Source organism: Rosa chinensis, chromosome 3 (assembly GCF_002994745.2).
Source record: "Rosa chinensis cultivar Old Blush chromosome 3, RchiOBHm-V2, whole genome shotgun sequence".
NCBI lineage: Eukaryota > Viridiplantae > Streptophyta > Magnoliopsida > Rosales > Rosaceae > Rosa > Rosa chinensis.
The window spans coordinates 6,881,144-6,905,695 of NC_037090.1; the positions used below are offsets into that span (position 1 = coordinate 6,881,144).

A 24,552-nucleotide genomic window follows, 5' to 3' on the forward strand; every position below is an offset into this window, starting at 1 on the left:
ATATTTTTGTCAAATCCCCCAAGCTCGAAAACCTTGATCTCAGTAAGATCGTTTCATCAATTTTAGGGGAGACACTTTCACATTATTATTTGGACAATCCAAAATCCTTAGTCAAAGCCGATATTCATCTGAAAGGCTTGAATCTGAAAAACGTTCCTTTGAATCCGAAAAACGTCCCTTTGTCGACTGAGCAAATGTGCTTCTAGTAGCCTTGCTTCATTTGTTCAAAATAAGCAGCATTATCCTAAATGCTTGTAGGCTCATCTGTGGTAGACTTCAAATTAACCACAACTGTTCGAACATGCGTAACTATGGATTCAATCCATATACATTCACGATCTTCTTCGTGAAGAGCAATAATCTCTACATTGTTCGAAGATATAGCGACTAAGGTCTATTCTGTAGACCTCCAAGATATCGCGATCTTACCCATGGTGAACACTTTACCAGTTTGGTGGAAGACCTTTGTATGGGTCAAGAGATACCCAATATATATCAGCAAAACCTTCCAAAACGCTGATGTCGTTTTGGGGTAGAGATAGAAAACGCAGGTCAGCGTTTGGCGGCGTTTCTAGTGTGTGATGGGTCCGAATCCATCATCTTTCTATAGGGATAGAATAAGCCCATATCTATCGTACATCTCAAGTTATAGAAAGATATCTTTTACACCAATCTAATGGTATCGCATTGGCGCAGAGCTATACCTTTAGCTAACAAGTTCATGGAAAAGTGAGATGTCTAGTCTTGTGTATTGAGTTAAGTATAATAATGCGCTTTATTGTACTTGAGTAAGGCATTTCAGCCTCTCTAGCACATCTTTGTCTGATCATCCATTCAGACAAAGAGGATCCTTTTCAGGATCAAGACTACGAATGATCATGGGGTGCTTGAAGGCTTGACCTTGTCAAAATGCCTAAGCATCTATCAACACGGTGCTCAAGTTCAAAAACCGAGGCTTAATCGTGTCCCCCCAAAAATCCTTCATCTCAAACTCAGATTTCAAGTGTTCAGCGGTTTCCCATAACTATTTAAGGGCTTCTAATGAAGATCGTGTCCAACATGAAAACCGCGATAGAATCCGAAACTTGTTATGGAAACGCACGGGCATATCCCTTCCCAATCAAGTAGTCACTTTAGTGAGCGTTTCAACTCTATTGTAAACGCGCTCCGTGGCCTAGAGCCACTTGATTTGGGTAAATAAAGTTTCACTATGAACTTTCATGTATATTTTGTATCTACATCCCCATAGAGATACGTAGTGACCACATTTATAAGCTGCATGTTCAGTTATTTGGAAACTACCAAACTGACAGGGTAGTGGATGTAATGTCATCCATTACGAGAGAATATGTCTCATCGTAGTTAATTCCAGTGCGTTTTGTGAGAAGCCTTGCTCCATAAGGCGAGATTGCCATCTAGTTTTCTCAACACGCTTTCTAACGAAGACCCATTAATCAATAGGTTTTATGTAAAGAGGTGTTGGCATCACTGGCTCAAAAACCTTCCTCTTCGTTTAATCTGGATCGCATCTTTCCATTTAGGCTAAATTTCTCTACGTTGGTATTCATGCTTCAACGGAGTGTGGTTCGATATCATCGGTCTCAACAAACTCATGCACAACAGAATGCGCAACTATATCATCAATTATGATGGAGTTTCTTTTCCATGTCTCATGTACACTAGTGTAATTTCATAGAACTCTATATTCTCAGGAATAGGTTCTGACGTTGAGGCGCCCCCCAACGATAACCATAATCTGGAAGATACTCATGAGATGGATGTTGAGTGTCGATGATCCAAGGATGCCAAAGTTTCCTTCGAATCCATGAGCTTCCCACGCATTCTAGCTGGGGCCATGGCCTATAACACCAGAGTGCCACTTTCTATGGCGTTGGCGCCTTGCCTACCTCTGTGTAGGGTGGCGCTACGTCCTCTTTGTAGGGACGTCCTTCCTTGCAGGCATTTTTGCAGTAAATGTGTGATCTCGTCACTTTTAATAGGGATCGAGATGAGACATAGTGGGGATAGACCACGACAATTCATGTCGTTCCTGTTGAACATTCGAGTTCTTATCTCCCCCTAACGATGGGAAGACTGTCTCATCAAAGTGACATCCGTAAATCAAAAGGTAAGGAGATCGCCTGGCAAGGGCATTAAGTGGCGGACGTTTGTTGGAGTCTCAAATCCAACCAAGTTACTCACTTGTTTTTAAGGACCTACCATAGGCGTGGTGGCAGCACATTTGGCACATAAATGGCTCACATTGGCACATAAATGACTCACTCAAATATGCGTAAGTACAAAATATTTGTATCCAGTCACTAGCTGTAATGCAGGGATACATTGAGTGGCGGTAGGTCATAGAGGGATTAGCATAGTTGTATGCGATATTGCATCACCCTAAGCGGATATAAGGAGATTGGTGCGCATTGCCAATGTCTTAACTACCATCGTAGTTATTTCCGCGAGACCATTTAGGTGTGTATATGGGAATGTGATATCCAACATCACTCCCTTTGCAATAACCATCGAAAATCTTCGATGTATACTCACTAGCATAGTCAAAATACATTTGACTAAATAGGATGATCCGGGGAGTGAGCTTGTTGTCATATTATATGTGCTATGAGTATATCATAAGTAGCTTTTATAGATGGACAATGGCACAACACGTGATTAGTGTGTTTGCGTGTCAACCAACATCATGAGATATTCAAACGTCCGCAAGTTGGTTGAATAGGTCCATAAATATCACATTGGATTCTTTGTAAGAATGGTATATTTTCTTTAGTGTCCTTTGCATAGGATGGTCTCGATCCTATCTTTGCTAAAGAGAAAGCTTTGCAAAACGAAGTAAGTCTTTGGACCAATATATCTTTGGTTCGTACTTCTTTTCGTTTTGAGGAATGGATGTCCGTGAAGTCTTTAATATACGGAACATCATATCATGACCTGGATATCCCAAACGGTCTTAATTGCTAAAGCTTATATGTGTCAGAATCCCATAAATCATCTCTTATGACATGGTTTGATTCAATGACTCGAATAGTGGTTGCATGCAACCCACTAAAGTGACACATAAGTTTCTCTAATACTCATTTATGTCCGTAGTTATTAGAGGCGATGCAAAGAAACTCTTGTCCATTCTTACAATGTGTTTTCACATGAAAACCATTGGCTCTTATATCTTTAAAGTTCGAAATTTAACACATGTCCATGACATTGAATAATAATGCAACACTTTATTAATAGCCAATGATTACATCAAAGTTTCCAAAATCTATTCCAAAATAAAATCAAACTTATACAAATTGTAATTGCCAATCCGTTTGGTAATTCCAATGAAATATGACCAGGGAAGTAGAGAGATGTTGGTGGAGCGAGGCTCGCTTAAATACCCCGATCTCAATTACTTTCCTAAACATCATACTTCATTGGGTACGCCACATGAGAAAGAGTCAATACAATTGTCATTTGTTGACTAAGGCACATTTGCCGTTTTATTGGAAAATAGAAAAGGACTATTCTAATCAAAGTCTGCGGCATCCTTGTGCTCTTTATTTGCAGCTTTGAAGTCCTCAGTGGTGAGAGTGATATCTTCACCATCTTCATCTTCAGCAAGATTGATATCTTCATCTTTAGCAAGATTGATTTCTTGCTCTCTCAATTGCCTATACTCTTTGTAGCTTGCAGCTAGTTGGGTACTTGCATGGCATTGCTTGAACCAATGCTTCAATTGATCCATATCGATGACACATGTCATTTGTGGTTACCTCCTTTCATTTGAGGCGCAGGTTGTCCACATTGTGGATATTGCCAAAGCGCTCTTCTAGCGCTACCCATAGGTTTCTTGAATCCTTGATCGACATGTACTCTAATCTGAGAGATTTATCCATATGGCGTCACATCAAGATAATTACTTGAGCAGCATGCTTTGTGGGTGTTCGTTGGAACACAAGGCCCTGGTCAGGTGCCTGTATTATGGGCAATATCCCTCTCGTAGTGAGATGGTTCTCAACGTCGGTTACCCAGTCATGGTATTCCGAGCCTGTTGAGTCAAGTGTTGGAAAGTCGAGTCTAGGTTCATTCGACATCCTAAAAAATAGGAAGATAAGATATATTGGTTTCGGAGTTTAAACTTCCACGAAAACTAAAATAATAAGATTTCTGAGCTATGCTACCAAGAAATCAATTTCCAAGAATAGTTGGATTAGATGAAAACAATGATGTTTGCGGACGCTCTTAGTCCGATTATTATGAACACTCTTAGTTCATTGATTTACGAACACTCTTAGTTCGTTTAGAGTGAATCTCTATAATTCCGCTTTTTTATTACAAGTCTCTGAAAAGAAGAGAAAAGGAATATAAACTCAAAAACAGGAACTTTAATCTTTAAAACTTACTTGTTGAAATTCGGAGCAAATTCTCTTCTGAACAGATCCCACTTCAAATGGTGTACAGGTCTCACAACGACTCCAACATGGATGAAATTTGGAGATCAGATATATGAGACATAGATGAACAACTTTTATGAAGAAAATATTTTGATTATATGTCCCGAAAAGGACGTTTCTCGGTTTGCAAGCAGGCTGATCTGCACAGGAATGAGCGTGCTGGATAGCTCCCACTTCGGATGGTGTACAGGTCTCAAAACGACTCCAATAAGGCTGAAATTTGGAGGTCAAATAGAAAAAACATTTATAAACAACTTTTAGGCGGAAAGTATTTTGATCAGAGGTTCTGAACAAGATGTTTCAGGGTGTGCAAACAGGCTGATCTGCACAGGAACGAGAGTGCTGAATAGCTCCCACTTCAAATGATGTACAGGTCTCAAAACCACTCCAATAAGGCGGAAATTTGGAGGTCAGATAGAAGAAACATTTATAAACAACTTTTATGCAGAAAGTATTTTGATTAGAGGTTCTGAACAAGATGTTTCAGGGTGTGCAAACAGGCTGATATGCACAGGAACGAGAGTGCTGAACAGCTCCCACTTAAAATGATGTACAGGTCTCAAAACCACTCCAATAAGGCTGAAATTTGTAGGTCAGATAGAAGAGACAGAGGCGAACAACTTTTTTGAAGGAAGGATTTTGATCTGAGGTCCCGATCAAGATGTTTCGGGGCGTGCAAGCAGGCTGGAGTTAGAGCCTCGTGCTGATAACGTGTTTAAGGATAAACATAAAATAACTTTGGAATGAACATAAATTAACTTGAGAGGGAGAGAGATTTGATTATGAGAATGGAGAGTAATGTGTGTTTATTCTTCTCACAATGGAGGGTTTATATAGGGATACAAAGTAGTGTGAATTACCCTACAAACAATAACATATTTGTTACCAAACTTCTCCACTTCTCAAGTGCTTGCCAAACATACTCCATGATGTAGACATTTATACATTTACTACAACAAGTGATTACCAAACATACTCCATGATGTAGACATTTATACATTTACTACAACAATATATAAGAGAATATAAACAATGTTACCCAGAAAGTATGCAACATACTAAATTAATAAATAATGAATCCAATCCTAATCCCCAAAATACCTAATTCAACACAAGCACTGTTCAAAAAAAGAACCAAGCTAATCTGTTCAAGAGATAAACAAGCACATGCAATACAAGGGCTAAAAGAAACATATAAATCAGGGGAACCTTTCTGTTGTAGCAAACTCATCCTTTTACAAACCCCACGTACGTAATTTTACAACCTGCAATTCTAACAACAAACACAGTCAAAACTTACATTCCTTTTGCCAGAGTTTCCAAGACAGTGATTATTGACATTCCCAACATCCAGATTAATTTACACCTCACTCTTTACCACATTTCATCAACATCCAAACACAGGACAGCCTACTCTAATTTACACTAGTACCCACATGAAATTTTGGAGACTAGAATACATGGACTATATTTATAGCTATGCCTCTATCTAGTAAAAGTGTGAGAACACAAAAAGGAAAAAGAGAACCATTTAAAGTGTCGCCCTCGTCGTCAAGGGTTAAAGACAGGATCCGTGCATTACCATATAGGCTTCGTTTGGTCCATGGAATTAGAGTCTTAGGAAAGTGAACTCATTCATTTCTTGTGACTGGGATGCAAAAGAAAATGAAACACTTTCCCGATAACTTTCCTTACATTACCAAAAAATTATAAAATGGTCTCGGACCATGGTACACGTGGCTGTCCGGGTTTGATGTTATTGACTCATATGACTAGAGAAACGAAGATCTGCTCGGTCCTTCAATTTTCATCCCTTTCATCGATCGCTGCCTCCGGCAGACTCTCTCCACCCGAAACATTTAGGGCTTCAGAAAGGGGTGGGAGGTCAGATCAGATCAGGGGAAAGAGGTTGAGGCTGTGAGAGGCTCAGAAGCTAAAAGCAGGGATTAGCGGAAAGAGGAGAGTCGGAGAGACTAGATTGAGTCGGCGTTTTCTTTAACGTGTTTGCTATCTCATTGATCGGCACTACAAGGCTGTGCGCCAAACTTGGCGACAATTTCAAAAGAAAAAAACTTTGTATTTTTCCTTTTCCTTTTGGACCAAGAGTTCATCAACGTGCTTAGAATTCAACTATTATTCGATGAATCGATGCATGTTGTAGAAAAACCTAATTCACCACATGCAAATGAAGGCGGTCTCTGTTGAATAACTTTCTTTTAACAACGAATCCCTGTGCACGTTGCCTTGTACACTTTTTGACGACATACTTTCAGTGCACACGTTGCTAAACTAATGTCGTCCTAGAGTTTTTTTTTTTTTCTTGGAGTAAACATGACATGCATATATGGTCAAATATTCAATAATATGGGATTCGTAAGGGTTTGTTCCGTTTCTTCTTTGTAGTAAAAGTAGCATGCATGCATATAATGTCAATATTAATAATATGGAATTTGTATGCAAGTATTTGATCGATCTCTTCTGATATCTAATTGGACTAATGAAATTGAGTTAGTTCTATTGTACCATTTCGCCAAGAAATTAATGTACGTATTACTTCTCAAAATATAAATTGTGGCACGGAACAACAACTTTCTCTCTTTTTTTTCATGATTTAATTTGAATTTTGAAGAACCGGGTACCTATACTAGACGATCTCTTCCTAGATAATTAGCAAGTACTTGGATTCAGTGTATTAAGCCATATACTAGTTCAGTTGACCAAAAAGATTGCTATACATGAAATTAATCAAGATACAAGAACGTCAAAAAAGACATACTTGTAAAATGCATGTAGCATATTAGATATTCTACTTTAAGAAGATGTATAAGATTAATTTGTTGGAAAAAAAAAAAAAAAAAAAAAAAACCTCGCTCCTCCATTCTTATATATATCGCTCTGCTGCTCTGCTTCTTCTACATACCTAGCTAGCTAGAATCGATCATATCCATAAAATTCTTCTTGACCATTGATTGAAGATTAGTAGATTACTACTTCTTCCTATATATATCAACAAAAATGCAGTACATACTTGTGAGCTTTTTGATATTTTGCATATCTTCATCTCATTTAAGCGACATTGTATATGGAAAAAAACATATGATGTTCTTAGTTATGGTGCTGTTGGAGATGGAAACGCTGATGATTCAAAAGTAAGTTTTCTTTCTTCCTTTGGTTTTCCCATTCATATATATGTTTGTGTGCATGTGTCTCTCGGATATCACAGTCGTCATCATATTGCTAATATTCCACATTGTCAATTTAGACTGTGCATATTAATGTATAGTGGTTTATAAGGTATCTTTTACTTTGTGCATAAACATAGGCTTTTGTAAGAGCGTGGGAAGATTTATGTGGAGCATCTGAAACTTATGACAGATACCGGCGGGGAAAACATTCTTATTGCAGCCTACGAAATTTAAAGGTCCATGCAAATCAAAAAGTGTTCATGTTCAGGTAAGAACGTATTACATTCGCAAAGACATTGGTTTGCAGCATGTACACAACTCCAATGAAACAAATCTTGGTGAGGTGTACGTAGTTAATAGTATTTCGTCATCATTAACCTCTTGGAGTCCTGGTTAATTGGTTCCTGTTGTTTTTGGCAGGTGTTGGGGAAGGTGGTGGCACCCAAAACACCGGATGCTTGGAAACAGTGTGAATCAAATTACTGGCTTTCCTTTTCATATGTGGCAAACCTCAGAATGAATGGCGGTTCAGGAATAATCGACGGCCAGGGTTCATCTTGGTGGAGCAACGCTAACGAACAAAAGCTCCACATAGATGACAAGAAGAAGTGTCAACGACCAAAGGCTCTACACTTCCATGGATGTCATAATCTTCTACTAACTGGACTTACTCATGTAAATAGTCCGAAAGGTCATATTAGTATAAGCAACTGCAGATATGTATATGTCGCCAATCTCACTATAACTGCACCTGAAGAGAGTCCAAACACCGATGGAATTGACATCTCAAACTCAAATCATGTCAACATTCATGCCTCTTATATTGGAACCGGTAATTGGATGACAATCCATTTGTTTTTCAGTGTCTTTAATATTATTGAACAGGCAACCAATTACCTTTTCCTTTACCGCAGGTGATGATTGTATAGCTATCAATTCTGGATGTTCTAATATCAACATTACCAACATTGCATGTGGCCCAGGCCATGGAATTAGGTTTGTCCAAAATTTCACTAATTAAAACGTTCAAGTTAACCACATAATTAATTAAGTGTGTTGTATGCATCATTGTTGATTTGCTGCCAACATCAATGGCTGATACACTTAACTGAAAGGGTGTTTAATTTGAACTATGTACTTTGTTAAATTGTCTTTCAATTTTGAAACAGCGTGGGAAGCTTGGGAGAAAATGGGGCTTACGCAACAGTAGAAAATGTATCTGTGAAAAATTGTAATTTCAGTAGAACTCAAAATGGAGTAAGAATCAAGACATGGCAGGTGATGCAAAATACAGAGCTCTATACGTCTATTTTAGCTGATTGTAGTTTATCAATTCTCTAAATTTCCATCCTTATTTTCTATAGGGTGGATCTGGGTACGCCAAGAATATAACCTTTGAACAAATCACACTTCATGCCACTAAAAACCCAATTATCATCGACCAATATTATTGTAATGGAGCTCACAATTGTAAAAACAAGGTAATTTTTGCTTTCAATTAAGATGTATATATGATGGTACGCAGTTAAATATTGTTGATGCAATCAGTTATACCTGACAAATATATATAAGATGTGAATTGACATATATAATTGGTGCATGTGTTGTAGACCTCAGCTGTCAAGGTGAGTGATGTGAGATACAGGAATATCCAAGGCACTTCAGCAAAAAAGGAGGCGATAAGATTAGACTGCAATCAGTTTTCGGGTTGTCGCAACATTGTAATGGAGCACATCAACATCACCTCGAATGTTCCTGGTAATAAGGGGATACAGGCATCATGCTACAACATCAATGGAATTTCTAAAAGCACAGTGCCGAGAGTACTTTGCCTGCAGTCCAAACTGGTCCAGTAGTACCTCATTAGCTTGATGCTGTTATAGTTCCCCAGTTATAAATTAGCCTTTTGATATAACTGTGTGATGTAATGATGATTGAGATTTTGGCACCATGGTCGATCTGCAACCTTCTTCTTGTACCCTCTTATATATATAGTAAATCTACTTGCATTCTTGTTGAGGAAGAAATCAAACATCTACAATCTCCAATCACAGATTTTTGTCAGTCTCTTTCCAATCCGTCAAGTTATTGCAACGTTAACTTCCATTACAAAAGCGACTTTGTGAAAGAGAAATATACTAGAAATTGTAAAATTTTAGCAACCCTAGCAGGTTTCAATTTCCTTCTTTCTGGATGTCTCGTACAGAATTTTTTTTCCTCCTGAGTTTGCAATCAAACATTAGAGCTAGATTATTCTCCCCAAACCAGATGAGACCTTTTCTGAACGAAATTTTGACCCCTTCTTCAGGGGAACAAGCAAATGAGCAATACAATTATCATACGGTGCGAATGCATAGCCATGGTTTTGTCATGGTAGGGGGAAAGAGCAGAGGACTATGCCAGGTTTATATCAATTTGTCTGTCATTGACCGAAATGAAAGGATGTTAATAGGAGAAATTTGTACAAAACTAGAGACATTTCATATTTTCAGGAATGTTCAAGCTGTTCCTTTAAACTATTTGGCACTGCAAAAGTCTTGAAAAGTCATAGGCCCAGGCCTAACAGTTGAGAACAATATAGACAAAGCACCCTCGTTATAATATCAGCTTATAGTAGAAGGTGCAACACATTCTCTTCAACAAAGAAGGACATGAACAACATGTTTCTGTGAAATTGTGAATTGATACAAAACAAAAGCTACAATCCTACATGGCTTGAAGACAATCTCCATATCACATCATTTTGCTGAGAGACATCCATGTTTCATTGTGCAGCTAAGCTAGTAACCTGTATGGGTACAGCACTACCTAAATGGTGGATGAAAGACACAGAGGACTCATCCCCAGTCCACAAAAGGAAGCGGAGGATATCCACCCTCCGGAGGAGGCATTAGCGATGGAGGTAGATTTCCCCATGACATTCCCATGTTATCTCTAACCACCACATCTGCCAAGCAACATGAGAACAACTTAGCAGCAAGATTGACGTAGAAACAACTAGTGTACAGATCAAACTACAACTGTTCAAAAGCAGAACTGAAGTCTATTGCAAACGAAAAGGGAAGACAGCAATGAAGTCTAAGCAACACATAATTTACCTGGCAAAGAGCAGCCTGCAGCCGTTTGATTCCCTTGAAAAGTTGAAGACTGACTATTATCAGTTACACCTATCATAAACATATTTAATTACTTCTCCAACTAAAGTTAGATAGAGAATGCCATGATTAAACGACAACACAGGCATATTATTTCAGATACATTTACCTGATGCCCCTTGAGTCATTGTATTCTGCTGATTGTTCTTGGGGTGAAAATACTTACAAGCATCCCCATATTGGCAAAACCCCTATAAAAATCCAAATCCAAGATTAACTGTAACCCAAATATGAAAGCAAACTCTGTCTCCAACCCAATACTTAAATGTGCGATTACTTGCGCTATCAAAGAAAGAACAAATTTTGGCTCCAACCCATTATTCAGCAAGCAATAATAACACTTGGGTAATCAAAGAAAGTGCAATTACCGTTTTGATAAAGCGGTTGCAGACCCCTCTTCCCAAGCTTTGTGCATAAGCATCATTAGGATCTGCAATCAAACAAAAACGGAGTCTGCTGGTTATACAGAGAAAAGTTTGGTAGCTGAAAGAAGCCAGAAGAAGATGGTGGGTACATGTACCTTTGAAAGAGTCGTACCATTGAGCTTTGGCTCGGAGGTGTTGGAGGCTCTGAAGATGGCGTCTCCGACCGTATGGAGTGTCTTGGAATTGCTTGTCGCAGTATTCGCAGTCGTACTTCCCCAACGGCATTGCAACTCTCTCTCTCTCTCTCTCGAGCGTCTCAGTTGGTCAATTTATAGAGTTCGGGCATTTATAAAAATTCAATTCTTTGCTTCGTCCAACTGTTTGTATCTATATTTAGTGCCAGAAAATTAGATTTGATAAGGTAGACTGATTTCAAATTAAACTAACTTGATTTAATCTCAAATTAGACTATTCTAGATCGAACTAATATACTTGATATATCACCGTAAACGAACCATTTAATTGTTCATGCAAAACCAAGTAGTGTCAATATATATCTTTACATTAAAAATAAGGGTAAATTTCGCAAACAGTACACCAAGTAAATGCCACTAATAATTCTTATACACAAAGTTTCAAACCAAACATTTCGGTACACGAAATCTGAAACTCGACCCACTATCAGTACACGATGTCAATTTTTGACACCAAAATGTCTATTATGCCCTCAGTTTTTTTTTTTAATAATTTTTTTTTCTGTTATTTTTTTTCCCTTCGTTTCTTCTTCCTTCTTCCGGGCTCACTCCCTCGCTTCCAACGCCGCCTTCCTCACGTCACATAACAGAAAAAAAATGACTAGAGTCATTTATAAACGAAGGAAAAAAAAATTATTAAAAAAAAAAAAAACTGAGGGAATAATGGACATTTTAGTGTCAAAAATTAACGTCGTGTACTGATAGTGGGTCGAGTTTCAGATTTCGTGTACCGAAATGTTTGGTTTGAAACTTTGTGTATAAGAATTATTAGTAGCCTTTACTTAGTGTACTGTTTGCGAAATTTTCCTTAAAAATAAAATTTGGGGGAAAGTCCAGAATTGGGACCTTACGGAGATAGAGAAACTTCCCATTTTCAATTCCGATCTGAGAATACAGTTTTTGTAATGCACCGGATACATTGATCTAACCTAATCGGACTAGATAACAGGAGATCAGAACTTGAAGCTTTCAACGGAAAGGGGAATGGAACTTGGAATGGTTGTCCAAAGCATTGGTGGTAGTAATATTATTTTGCCAGTCATTTTGCCACTAGTATATCTACAACAGTTTCATGATCTGCACAATGAGTAAAGCATAGCAGGCTTCGTTCTATCATTGGCGCAACGCTGCCTTTCAATAAACTTTTCTGCCAAACTGACCTCAATACATTGCAATACAAAGGAACACTAGGACATCCATCTGTCTTTTCTAGAAACACCGATACAGATAAACATATAGAGAGTGCTGATATTTGTCTTCTACGGGATGTTACAATCTTGAGGATACTGGGAGAAGGTACTAATAATACCCGTTGAGGTCTGGACAAGACAAGATTAAATAGAATACATCTAAATCTGCTTTTACATAACAAGGTCATACATAGACGCATTAAATAAAATGGAAATAGGTAGCAGGCGAAGAGAACACATAGCTTTCATATCTCGGACCAAGCTTGCGGTTTCTTACATTTCACACTAGTCAGACGCAAAGAATGGGACTTGCTTTCTTGCATGCTCTGGGACCAATTTCATCAAAATCTCAGCAGGGACACCCTTCAATTCTAATGGAAGTAAAAATGAGAGTTAGTTTGTTATTAAAAAATTTCTCTTCTTTCAAGCATCATACAAAGTACTATGTCAAGACCAGCATCATACCATGAGATTTAAAGTTGAACAAAGGTGGAAGGAAACGTCCATTTGGCAGGCGGGTGTTCAAGTCACGAAGTTCATCGAAAAAGGGATGGGTCAAGGCATCCAGCTGCATGAGATACATAAATGTAATTGAGATATACAATGCTTACCAGTTTAAGAAGAACAAATAAAAAAAACCTCATATACTCACAGCTGTGCACCGCAAGTTAGGAGAGTATTGCAATAGTCTTGAAACCAGGTCAACAGCTTCTGGAGGCATACGCTTGTGGAAAATCTAAGGAAATAACAGATATAAATATGTTGTCTAGTGTAAAAATAATAAATAAACAAATAAAAAAGAAAATCTTCCTTCCCAATACCTTGTGCCATGGGTGAGCTTTAATTTGAGGGAATTTGAACTCCGTATAGTTAGGGTTCATGCATTTGATTTCCTCCCTTGTTGGAGTGCCCAATACCTATTTAGAGATAAAGCAAGAAATGAATCAACACCATGATGGAAGGTCTGAGTTCACATCGTTGCACAAGAATAACAAAGATACAAATGAAATTGACAGCACCACCCTCCCTGACTCTGAATCTACAAGGAAGGCAATACTAGGCACACTGGGTCATTTCCCAGCCAAATATACAACTAAACATCCACATAATATAATTTTAGATCATTAATTATCCAACCACAAAACAATCGGTTCTACCGTTCTAGGCTACTGACAAAATATCCATCACAAAAACTGTTGTTCTGCTCTCAGTGAAGCAGAATACATGTTTTGTAGGCTGCTCTCTCAAACTTTCAGACAGATCCCTCCTTCATTGATGATCACCAAGAATAATTTTCTTTTTTCACTATTTTCAGCAATCAGGGTATCCAAAAAGTGTAATTTTAACAGATATCTAGATCCATATTGTCATTTTACAGCTTTGCCCTAATTTGCCTCAAACGCTACAGTTTAAGCCTCATAATTTAACATAAGATGAAATCTAACTTTAGAAAATGTTATTTAAAATAGTAATGCATGTCAAACGCAATCCTCTTATCCCTATTAACTGCAATCTAAGTTACACTGGGATGTAACAAATACTTAAATGGTAAGAGATTTAAAATTACCTTAATAATCTCAACAAGCTGGTCGACTCCACTCTCACCGGGAAACAACGGCTGATGAAATAGAACATTTCCTTCTATTAGTTTTGTACTAAACAAATACTTCAGAAAATGCAACACCAAAAAACACCAACCTGTCCAAGCAATAGCTCAGCGAGAACACATCCAACAGACCAGACGTCAATAGCTGTAGTATACTCAGTTGCTCCAAATATGAGTTCTGGTGCTCTATAATATCTAGAGCAGATGTAAGATATATTTGGCTCTCCTTTTACCTGCTCGACAAAATGCCAAGATGAATACAATTGCACGACAACACAAAGACGCAAAAATGAACAAGACACTAAGATTAATAAAGCATACCAAAACTTTTGCACTTCCAAAGTCACACAACTTTACTTGGTGGGTATGTGGATTCACCTGCACAAAAGATGAAACAATGAACTTACATTTAACTAGCACTTTCTGTCCTATTCACCACATAATTAACTCCACATACATGCCACACACACACACACACACACCAGGCTTTCCCTTTAAAGAAAATCTCAATAGGCATACAGATCTAAGAGTATTAAAGTACATACCAGAAGGTTTTGAGGCTTAATGTCCCGATGACACACACCAATGCAGCGGTGAATGTAGGATAATGCCCTGAAGATCTGCCAAATATGATCAAAAAATGAGGAATCCCCACAATTCAGGACATAAACCCTTACGAACAGTTACAAAAACTTGACTTACAATTCTGAGACTCAATTAACCTAAGCTTTGGACTTGAGATACAGTTTCAATTCTAATATCTAAAATTATGCAACATGCTCTCAACTGAGGAGTTTCTAAAGATGAAAGATTGTTCATTTTGCAACCACAGGAACTTTACTATACCTGGTACGTGTAGAGCTTAACATATATGAGGGGCATCCGTTGGTTCAACTTGTTGTAGTGTTTAATCACACGATGAACTGTTTCAGGAACATACTCAAGTACCAGGTTGAGATAAAGTTCATCCTTTTCAGTTGTTGAAAAGAAGCAATGCTTCAAAGATACAACATTTGGGTGGTCAAGCAGACGCATGGTTTGCAGCTCACGGTTTTTGTACCTCTTGTCTTGCAGAACCTTCTTTATAGCAACAGTTTCACCAGTCTCTAAGCACTTTGCCTACATGAAGAATCAGCAATCAGCATGGAAATTGCTAATGACCGTAAGGGTCCTATATTCAAACAGTGGGTTGTACAGCAAAAGACTAGATTCTTACTTGGAACACAACTCCAAATGATCCATGCCCGACAACACGCTCAGCCATGTAGCTAATTGTCTAAATGACAAAAGACAAAACATTCCATTAGAGGAGACTTGCAACAAGAAACGCTGGGAGAGAACAACATTAGTCATTCGCATCATTTGGAGACTAAAGTGCAAATGATATTCTACCTGCTTTGGCTGACCATTTCTACCACCAATTGTTGTCACAATTATATGGCCCGTCTCGGTTCCATTACCATCAACAACTGTAACAGTAGCTTCCATTTCCTGCATAAGTGAGGCAGCCAAATGTTATCCACTCGCAAAAGTTCAATAACCTAAATAAACAAATGCGAGGGCAAAACCACGATAAGAGAACAGGAAAACACTTGACGAAAGGCTCACATACTTTGTCATCCCTAATTTTCATGTCATTCATCTCCTCGGGCAACTTATCCACACCAACAGCATGACCACTTGGTTCTCTCAAACCTGATGTAGGCGCCACACCCACAGAAGCCATTCTTACCAAAATAGTTCCACTCTCTCTTGTTTTCCCCTTGATAAACCAACCATCAACCTACTGAAAGCAATTAACCAATGATAATTAACATCTCCACTACGAAATTGCCACATGTACAATCTGAACGCAATCTCTACACCCATTTTCTAAAACCCAAAATTAAAGCTTTCTCAAGCTTTATAAAATAAAATTAAAAAGCAAAAAGGAAAACTTTCTGAGAAATCAACTCAGTTCAAGCTCAAAACCAAGGTGAACACTTCACTAGAAAAATAAACAAATTTACTCATGTAGAAATCATAATTGTAGACTAAACCCACTAGGGAATTTTCATGTGAACACAAAAAGATGGTCATAAATGAACCCCAAATTGAGATGGAAGCCATAAAAGGCCAGTCTTTGACATTCCTATATATACCACAAACACACTAACACAGAGATCCAACAATAAACACCCAAAAATCCAACCCAAAATTCACCCCAAGCAAAAATAGCTGCAAAATCAAACACCTCCCAGAAATGTCCAATCTTTCTCTCCCCAAAAATAAATATAGAAAGAAAAAAAAAATTAAAAAAAAAAGAGGGTCAGAGACTCAAGACCCAAATACCAAAACAAGCCGATCCACACACCCAAGAGGAAAACGAACACATACCCATCACAGAAAAGGCTTGAAATTAAAAAAAGAAACAAGCTTTACAAAGAAAGGAAGGAAATTTTTTACCGAAGAAGCTGAAATTTGGGGAAGATCAGGGAGGGATCATGAGAAGAAACGACGGCGTATTGGGGAATCAGAGGTTCAGATCCATGATCAGAGAAGGAGAGGATCTAGGCGTGTTTCCTCTTTAGGATTTGGGTGTTTGTGTGTTTTTGTTTAGTTTTGCTTTTTTTGTGTGGTGATGCTTTGCCTTTGATGCGCTGGGGGACAGTCAAGGAAGAAAACCCAACCCAACCTCCCCCATATTATTAGAGCTCTTATTTTTCAAAGTTATTGGAAAAAAAATATATATATATTTGGTAATTTTGTTTTTTATTTTATGTTGTTGAGAGAAGTACTTTTGGTTTTTGTGTTTGTTGGCTTGCTTTGTTGACCATTCAAACTTACCTTTAGCTCCTCTTTTCTCTTTGAGCTTTAAAAAGCGGGGCAAGTACAAATTTGTTTAAAGTGATTTGATTTTGGCGCCTTTTGTTATTGGGCACCCCACATTTTCTTAGGAAAGTCTAATTTCTTCATGTACATACAATATTAAACATGAGCTATCAATTGAAAAAAATATTATACATGAGCTACTATTGTCTTTTGGTGAATGGTATTGTGTGGTATGCTTTGTTTGATGTTGTCTTAGTTATGCTTTATTAGTTTGATGAAGTATGCGTTTGGATTAAAAAAAAAAACTCAACAAAAGAGGAAGTCAAATCAAACTAATATTTTACATAGATTAATTAAAAATATAAGACTATCGGGAACAAGTTAAATTATAGTCGTATTTATTGTTCTCCACTTCTCTACTTATTAGTTTAACAAATTAAACTAATTTTTGCTATAAAAAAAATACAAATGCAACAAAACAAAACAAAATACAAAAGACTTGTCCGGAAATTACTCAAATTAGAAATAAATACATACATTATCAATAATAAAACAAATTATGATTGTATTTGTTCTGTACATATTATTTTAACCATTCTTATTCCAACTGGACTAATTTTTTGTAAGACAAATCAGATATCCAACAAAACAAAAAGGGTTGTTAAGTAAGAAACTAAGAATCATAATTCTTGGGAAAAATACCGGTTCCCACCTGTTGGTTGTTCAACTTGAGCCAACTTTTACTCAAGAAAAAGGGAAAACATGAAACCGAAATTTCACCTAATTGCTAATTACTGCCGGGTAAAGGTTGCCCCCTAGCTGTTGTCAAAAAAAAGAGGGAGGGAGCGCCCAGATTGAAAGTGCCAAAGATTCGAATATGCCTGTAGTTACACAGCGCCTTTTGCCGGTAAAGATTAGGCCCAAGCCCATCCCGTGAAAATGACAGGAGACAGCAAGAAGTGAAGTTTTTCCACTCTCGGACCACCAAACGTGTCTGAATCAAAGACTCTTGTTCATGCCTCATATGGGTCAAACCTAATCAACAATATTAAGATGATTTTATGCTAAGCCCCAGCTGTCAGAGTATTATTTACTCCTTAATAGCTAATCCTTATCCCCCTCCTCCTAATACTTCAACTATTTTAGTCATTTGATATCATATTAGAAACAGATGGGCTGAATAACACGAAATGCACATTTTTATTATTAAAGAAAAAATTAACCACAGATATTAGCAGCTGAAATAGCATACTAGGCATTGAGTCACTTGGTGGCTGGTGCATAGAAGAATTTTCATTCAAAACAAACGCAAAATCATTTTCTACGAGTATATACATTCATGAATCCGATGAGATAGAAAGTCCATCTTAAACACATTCTGTTTGTACAAGTACTCAGAAAACATGTACAATGAACCTCGCAACTTCAAGTCATTCGGTTTGATTACAAACCAGAGGCAGGGATGACTTTGTTCCTCTCAGATTTCATAAACAAGGTGCCCAACTACTACTTTCACGGTCAACACTCAACAATTCCAAGTCTATGATTTGCTAAAATTGAAGATTTGCTTAATTGAAGCTGATTCTAGAAATCAGATCTACAAATTTTCAAGACAGTGACTGTAATCACATATGACGTCCAGGCACAATTGTTGACAGGGTTTGAAGTCAGCATTTAGTATTCCTTGTCATTAAGCACCACTCTGGGATGAGAATTGAGGCGCTCGGCCAAGCGGTATTAGGAAATCCTTCATAATCTCGTACTCTTCTACACTTATACGGGCACCATCCAGCACCTATTTAGTCAATACCAAAACCATAAGTACAGCTTAACACTTTTGTTTTATACAAGAATTAAGATCCACCATTACGACGTTAATTGTTGAACATATCTTTTATATTCTGAGACACATTTATCTGAAGAGCTTTCAATTCTCATCTTTCTTCTCATTGTATGTGAAATAAATAGCACAATGCAACAGCGTAGGAAAGTTGCCTACCTTCTGAATCAGTACCCTTCTATTTGTCATGCGAGAAGTAAGTGCCGGGATCCTACAAACAGAGAGGCCCTCAATGAAAAGAAGAGCAATCACTTGCCACTGTTTCATTCTGAATGCCGGTAGCGCCTCAATAAAGGACATTGTATTCAACATGAAGCCCTGTACAGAAATTTCAAAGTGGCAGTGAGCAAACAATAGATTGTCCACTTAAATATGCTTACGAGGGACATAAAACCATAAATAAGATTTATTGAGGTAAACAAGGCTCTCTGATAAATGAACATGGATAAAAGGTCATGCCAAGGACATAGAAGCCAAGTACCAAGAACAAAAACAAATGTCATAACAATAGTGTCACAGCACATGGTAGTACACAAAACTATGCAAATTTTTTTCCTAGAAACCAGAAAGGTGAAATATATTTCCCACTCTTGGTTATTTCACATCATATGAGTAATCTCCTAACTATTGTTTTGACTTCTGACAAACGTACCCCTGGATAAGATTACAATGTAGTCTTGTTACTTCACATCATATGAGTAATCTCCTAACTATTGTTTTTGACTTCTGACAAACGTACCCCTGAATTGGATTACAATGTAGTCTCCACTCCACTGAATGCAATTGAGACTAGATATGGAATTCTTATGGTTGACAAACATACCCCTGGATAAGATTAGAATCTAGTCTCCACTCCACTTAATGCAATTGAGACTAGATATGGAATTTTTATCGTTGATAATAACCGTTTGAAAGCATCCATGTAAAAAGAAGGAATTAAATGCAGGTAAGCTTCATCTAGAACTGGAACAGTGTGGAAACCTGCTTGCACTTCCCTCCAGAACTTTTTTGAGAAGACATTCCCCCCAAGAATTTAAATGTACCAATCTAATATCAAAGCACTCAACTTAACCGAAACGCTTGATGACAAGCACCTAGAGAAAATGCAATGTCCTCAGCCCAAAGGTAAAAGTCCTTAAAGCCTTTTATTACTTCTGTTTATTCTCATTAAGCCTTCACATTATCCCACAATTACAGAATAGATACTTCCCTTACTTTCAAGATAAGAAATACCGTGATGAACAGCTTTAATATGGGGAAGTGACCAGAAGTTCTACTTAGAAGATGTTATGATTTTAACACATACATGTTTCAACTACAGGTTATAAAAAGGAGCACTAAACACAACTATCAGCACGTCATCATAAATTGATATATGACCCTTCATTTGATTTTCGAAGTTTCAAAATCCATACCATTCCTTTCTCTAAACTGGATACTGGTAGCCCTAGTTCAGCAACAACTTCTGGTAGAGCCCGAGAGAGAGATTCACCCACAGTTAGCTTGATTTCTGAAGACCGACCATCTGCCAACACAATCTTATGGGGATAACTTCTCCCATTGACATAGAGAAACTCTTCATGGGAACTGTCATCCTTTCCATATATATAAGCCAATGTAGATGATGTTATCCATGTAAAGAGTGCATTCCACATTGTTGCAAAAGGAGATAACTGGAATACATAAAAGATTGCATATTATTAGTATAAATCTCCAAAAGAGAAATAACATGAGAACAGTACCAAATTTAACCTCCCGTGCGCCTCCCAAAAACAAAAATAACTCTTACAGTTAAATTGAAACCATCTGGTGGAGCATCAAACCAAGAATCCTCAGGGTTAAATAAATCAAACTGTGAACTTTCGGGCTTTCCTGGCCACTTTGAAACAGCATGCTCTGGTTCAAGCATGTCAACATCCTCTGTAGACTCTTCTTCATCCACACTATCCTCTATGGAATCTTCTTCATACACATCATCCACTATGGACTCTTCTTCATCCACACCATCTGAATGTGGCAATATAATAATCCCGGCTTTTGACACTGGGAGTTGAGAGGACATAAAAAGAAGCACTTAACGTATTAAAACTAACTCATGAAGCTAAAAATGAATTTCACCTATAACAAAGACTTAATCCATAAGATGACATACCAGCATCATTAGTATCAGATTCTCCAGTTGCAACAGCGCTGGCTGCCTGACTCAATGCTGATGCACAGGCTTCTGCTGACTCAAACCATTCATTGTCTTGCAGGACTGAACTGCCTAATACCTCAGGAACATCTTTTGCATCTTGCATTTCTCTAACCTCACAAATATTTTCACTCTTAGTACTATCAATCGTCTTATCAACCCAATTAAAAGAGGAACCAGCTTCATTTGATGTAGAAGGTTTGTGCAAGCTGCCAAATGCACCAGGATTTTCAATTCCATCTTCCATGTCTCTCACCTCACAAAGATTTCTCCTCCCGGTACTATCAATCTTTTCGTCAGCCCAAGTAACAGAGCGACTAAGTTTCTTTGTCCCTGAATGTTTGAGAGAAGACCTCAGTCTAGCCTCACTCGATTTCTCTGCCTTACCAACAAAGGATTCCACTTTCTCTTCAATCTTCAACCTAGACATACCTAAATCCCCAACATCCATCACACCCACTTCACTCTTATTAGGAGCAGCCGAGGTTTCCAACAAACTAAATCCGCTCTCTGAATCTTTGCCGCCAACTTTTCCTTTTGGTTCCTTTAACGTAGTATCAACACTATTCCCCGCTACAGTTGGTGGCATTTTGGACACACTATATTCATCACAAGCTAATAGTGTACTCATGAAGTCCATATCATTCAAAATTAATTGTTTCCCACCACCACTCGGCTTCGTATCTTTCCCTTTGGACCCTGTAACATGCATCCTTACTCACTTTCAGGAACAATGACAGAAAACAATAAGAACAAACAAAATCCTAGCAACCTCACAATGCATTAGACTAGAACTCAACATGCATACAATTCAAAATATTAACATAGTAGCAGAATTTCAAGCCCATACCTTGTTTGATCTTCTTCGAACCCAACGGCTTGGAAGCCCTATCTTTTTTGGGAACATATCCTTCAATGGCATTGGAAGGGCCAACCCAGTCCTCCAATTTCCCACTATAAGTCTCACTCTTTTCTTCAATCTTCAACTTAGAAATCCCCAAATCCCCAATCTCCTTCTTGCCTTGTTCATCTTTTTCCCCAAATTGCCCCAAAACCCTCTCGACCTTTCCGAAATCCAAGATATCACACCTCTCCTCGCTCAAGCTCAGAGCAAACGCCTTGCTATCGATCACGCACTTGGAGGAGCAGTAGAGCTTCGTCTCTCGGAGATCGTACACCTTGTGCTCCTTGAGCGAAATGCGATAGTGACCCTTGCGGGAACGGGAAGCTTCGGAAGGTAGGGCGTTGGAGCAGAGAGGGTAGCCGCATAGGTCGGCGATGGATCGCTCCGTAACGACGTCGTTGTAGTCGGAGCGGGAGATTATGGAGCCGGCTAAGTAGAGGTGGTCTAGGGTTTTGACGCCGTCGAGGAGTGCCAGCTGGAGCTTGTACACTGCGTCGTTCACTGACTTCGATGGATTCTGATGCTCGTGCTTTTCCATTTTACAGAGGAATTGGTTTTTTTCCAGATGGAGAATTGGGGGTTTAGGGTTTTTTGGGGGGTTCTTCTTTGAAATTTGGGAGTCAAGCTCTCTCTCTCTCTCTCTCTCTCTGAGAGCGGAGGGGTTACTGTTCTGTTAATCGGTTTCGCGGGGTTGTTATATTGTTTGTCGGGTCACTGCGAACCGACCCGACTCGTGATCTTTTTTATTTCCTTTCATTTTATAGATCTTTTGAAATACTTGTCACCTGAGGAACTCGATGATTGGGCCAACTCAATCTAGGCCTCATTATTTAGCCCGTAGATCAAGTGAATCCATTAATTCGAAAATATGGTGAAATTAGTTAAATTTTTTACCACACTCATAATTTATTGTAATAATCTCATCCAACGGTCGGTTTTCCTATTTTCTTTGAATTGATAGAGGTTGTCATTTAGAGTGTATGATATATAAGTATAGGTTTATAAAAGTAAATAAGTTTGACCTAGTTGATCGAATTCGAAACAAGAACCAAATTGGCTAGATTTTTTACAACCACCATAAAACATTACAATCTCTCCATCGAGCGGTTGGTTTCTCCAAATTCATTTTCCACTTCATGGTTGCTTTTGAATGAATCTCAACAATTTAAATGCAATGTATAAGTCATACAACTTTAGAAAGCAAATTTGTATAAGTCAACGTCTTTATAATTAAAACTGAAATTTTTATCTTATGTCCACACACATCCATCGATGAAATATTTACAAATGTGATGTGAAAAAAAAGCACGTTTCACAGTCGTCACACCATCGGTCAACCAAGAAGACATACAAGTGATGACGGTTGACCAATTCGATCAGATTAAAAAATATGGTGAAATTGGCTAAATTGTTTACCACACTCATAATTTATTGTAATAATCACATCCAACGGTCGGTTTTTCGATTTTCTTTGAATTTATAAAGGTTACTCTTTGGAGTGTATGATATATAAATATAGGTTTATAAAAAATTAATATCTTAAAAAATTTATTTTTAAATAAAGCCCACAAGGCTTGGCTGGAAAAAACCTGCAAGGGTCGGCCCGAAAAAGCCCATGAGGCCCACTTTATATGGACGGGCTTGGATCTTGCGATTTACAATAAAGTCTGGCCCGCTCCAAGCCCGCTACGAATGAGCCGGGCGTTGATGAGGCCTAACTCAATCAGTGTAGATAGGGGGGAATTGTAATAAGGGATTTTGTCCATTTACCCCATTTCTAGGGATTTTTTTTCCCACTTACCCCATTAAGTTTTTTTAATTCTCTCTTACCCAATACACTCCAAGAGAGTCTTCCCTAATACCCCATTAAGATTTTTTTTTTTTATTTTTTTTAATACCATTTTACCCTCACCCCTTTGTTACTTAGAGAGAGAGAGAGAGAGAAAATAGAAGAGAGAGAAACCATGGGAGACTTCGCCGGATCCCGTCACCGGTCGCAAGATTCCGGTCACGTACTGCCGCCCACTGGAATTTGCTGAAAATCTCACCGGAAAGTTTTTTTGCCCCCAATAGACATCTATTGCCCCCTAGTAGATGGGCAATAAACCTCTATTGCCCCCTAATAGACGTCTATTACCCTCCAATAGACGACTATCATCCATGTATTGCCCCCCAATAGACGACTATCAACCATGTATTGCCCCCCAATAGGACTTTCAATTGCTAGAATGGGAACTAATCTCCCTAAATTTAGACAAATAAAACTTTGATTACAGAAAAAAAACAAGGAGATTACATCAATTCAAAACGTCTATTGCCCCCCAATAGCCGTCTATTGCCCCCCAATAGAACTTTCGATAGCCAGAATGAGTAATATTCCTAAAATTAGATAAATAAAACTTTGATTAAGCAAAAAAATGAGTAGATTACATTAATTCAAATGTCTATTGCTCCCCAATAGACGTCTATTGGGGAGCAATAGAATATTATTTTTCCTGTTTTCTTTCCTTTCGAGCATTCTGTTGCAAAACAGAAGTAGCACCATTTTGATTTGCCCCCAATACAACTTTTTTTTCTTTTTTTTTTCCTTTCCT

General features: G+C 38.0%; 4 protein-coding genes across 6 annotated transcripts; 1 reads left to right on the top strand and 3 right to left on the bottom strand.

Annotated features, from left to right (window-relative positions):
• Positions 1-7,962: 7,962 nt before the first annotated feature.
• On the top strand, positions 7,963-9,495 carry LOC112194024 (probable polygalacturonase At3g15720). The gene is made up of 6 exons (XM_040516920.1): positions 7,963-7,977; positions 8,060-8,471; positions 8,554-8,635; positions 8,809-8,917; positions 9,004-9,120; positions 9,250-9,495. The coding sequence occupies exons 1-6, from the start codon at positions 7,963-7,965 to the stop codon at positions 9,493-9,495; spliced, it is 981 nt and encodes a 326-aa protein (XP_040372854.1).
• Positions 9,496-10,064: 569 nt separating this feature from the next.
• On the bottom strand, positions 10,065-11,659 carry LOC112191982 (zinc finger CCCH domain-containing protein 3). Of its 2 annotated transcripts, none has more exons than XM_024331489.2 (5): positions 11,315-11,659; positions 11,163-11,224; positions 10,904-10,985; positions 10,738-10,770; positions 10,065-10,586 (listed from the first exon to the last, which is right to left on the bottom strand). In XM_024331489.2, exons 1-5 carry the CDS (start codon positions 11,442-11,444, stop codon positions 10,477-10,479), a joined length of 417 nt encoding a protein of 138 aa, XP_024187257.1. In that variant the 5' UTR covers positions 11,445-11,659; the 3' UTR covers positions 10,065-10,476. The 2 variants fall into 2 exon arrangements, with proteins under 2 accessions (XP_024187257.1, XP_024187256.1); XM_024331488.2 differs by having other exon boundaries at positions 10,738-10,806; positions 11,315-11,639.
• An 843-nt stretch (positions 11,660-12,502) lies between these two features.
• LOC112191981 (shaggy-related protein kinase alpha) lies at positions 12,503-16,902 on the bottom strand. Of its 2 annotated transcripts, none has more exons than XM_024331486.2 (13): positions 16,655-16,902; positions 15,822-15,992; positions 15,602-15,700; positions 15,426-15,485; positions 15,056-15,328; positions 14,755-14,829; positions 14,531-14,587; positions 14,302-14,442; positions 14,171-14,221; positions 13,425-13,520; positions 13,256-13,339; positions 13,069-13,171; positions 12,503-12,974 (listed from the first exon to the last, which is right to left on the bottom strand). In XM_024331486.2, exons 2-13 carry the CDS (start codon positions 15,933-15,935, stop codon positions 12,889-12,891), a joined length of 1,239 nt encoding a protein of 412 aa, XP_024187254.1. In that variant the 5' UTR covers positions 15,936-15,992; positions 16,655-16,902; the 3' UTR covers positions 12,503-12,888. The 2 variants fall into 2 exon arrangements, with proteins under 2 accessions (XP_024187254.1, XP_040372428.1); XM_040516494.1 differs by having other exon boundaries at positions 15,822-15,995.
• Positions 16,903-18,298: 1,396 nt separating this feature from the next.
• Positions 18,299-22,624, bottom strand: LOC112192662 (putative RNA polymerase II subunit B1 CTD phosphatase RPAP2 homolog). The gene is made up of 6 exons (XM_024332495.2): positions 21,905-22,624; positions 21,013-21,753; positions 20,650-20,903; positions 20,276-20,533; positions 19,020-19,178; positions 18,299-18,815 (listed from the first exon to the last, which is right to left on the bottom strand). Exons 1-6 carry the CDS (start codon positions 22,494-22,496, stop codon positions 18,711-18,713), a joined length of 2,109 nt encoding a protein of 702 aa, XP_024188263.1. The 5' UTR covers positions 22,497-22,624; the 3' UTR covers positions 18,299-18,710.
• Between the last annotated feature and the right edge of the window lie 1,928 nt (positions 22,625-24,552).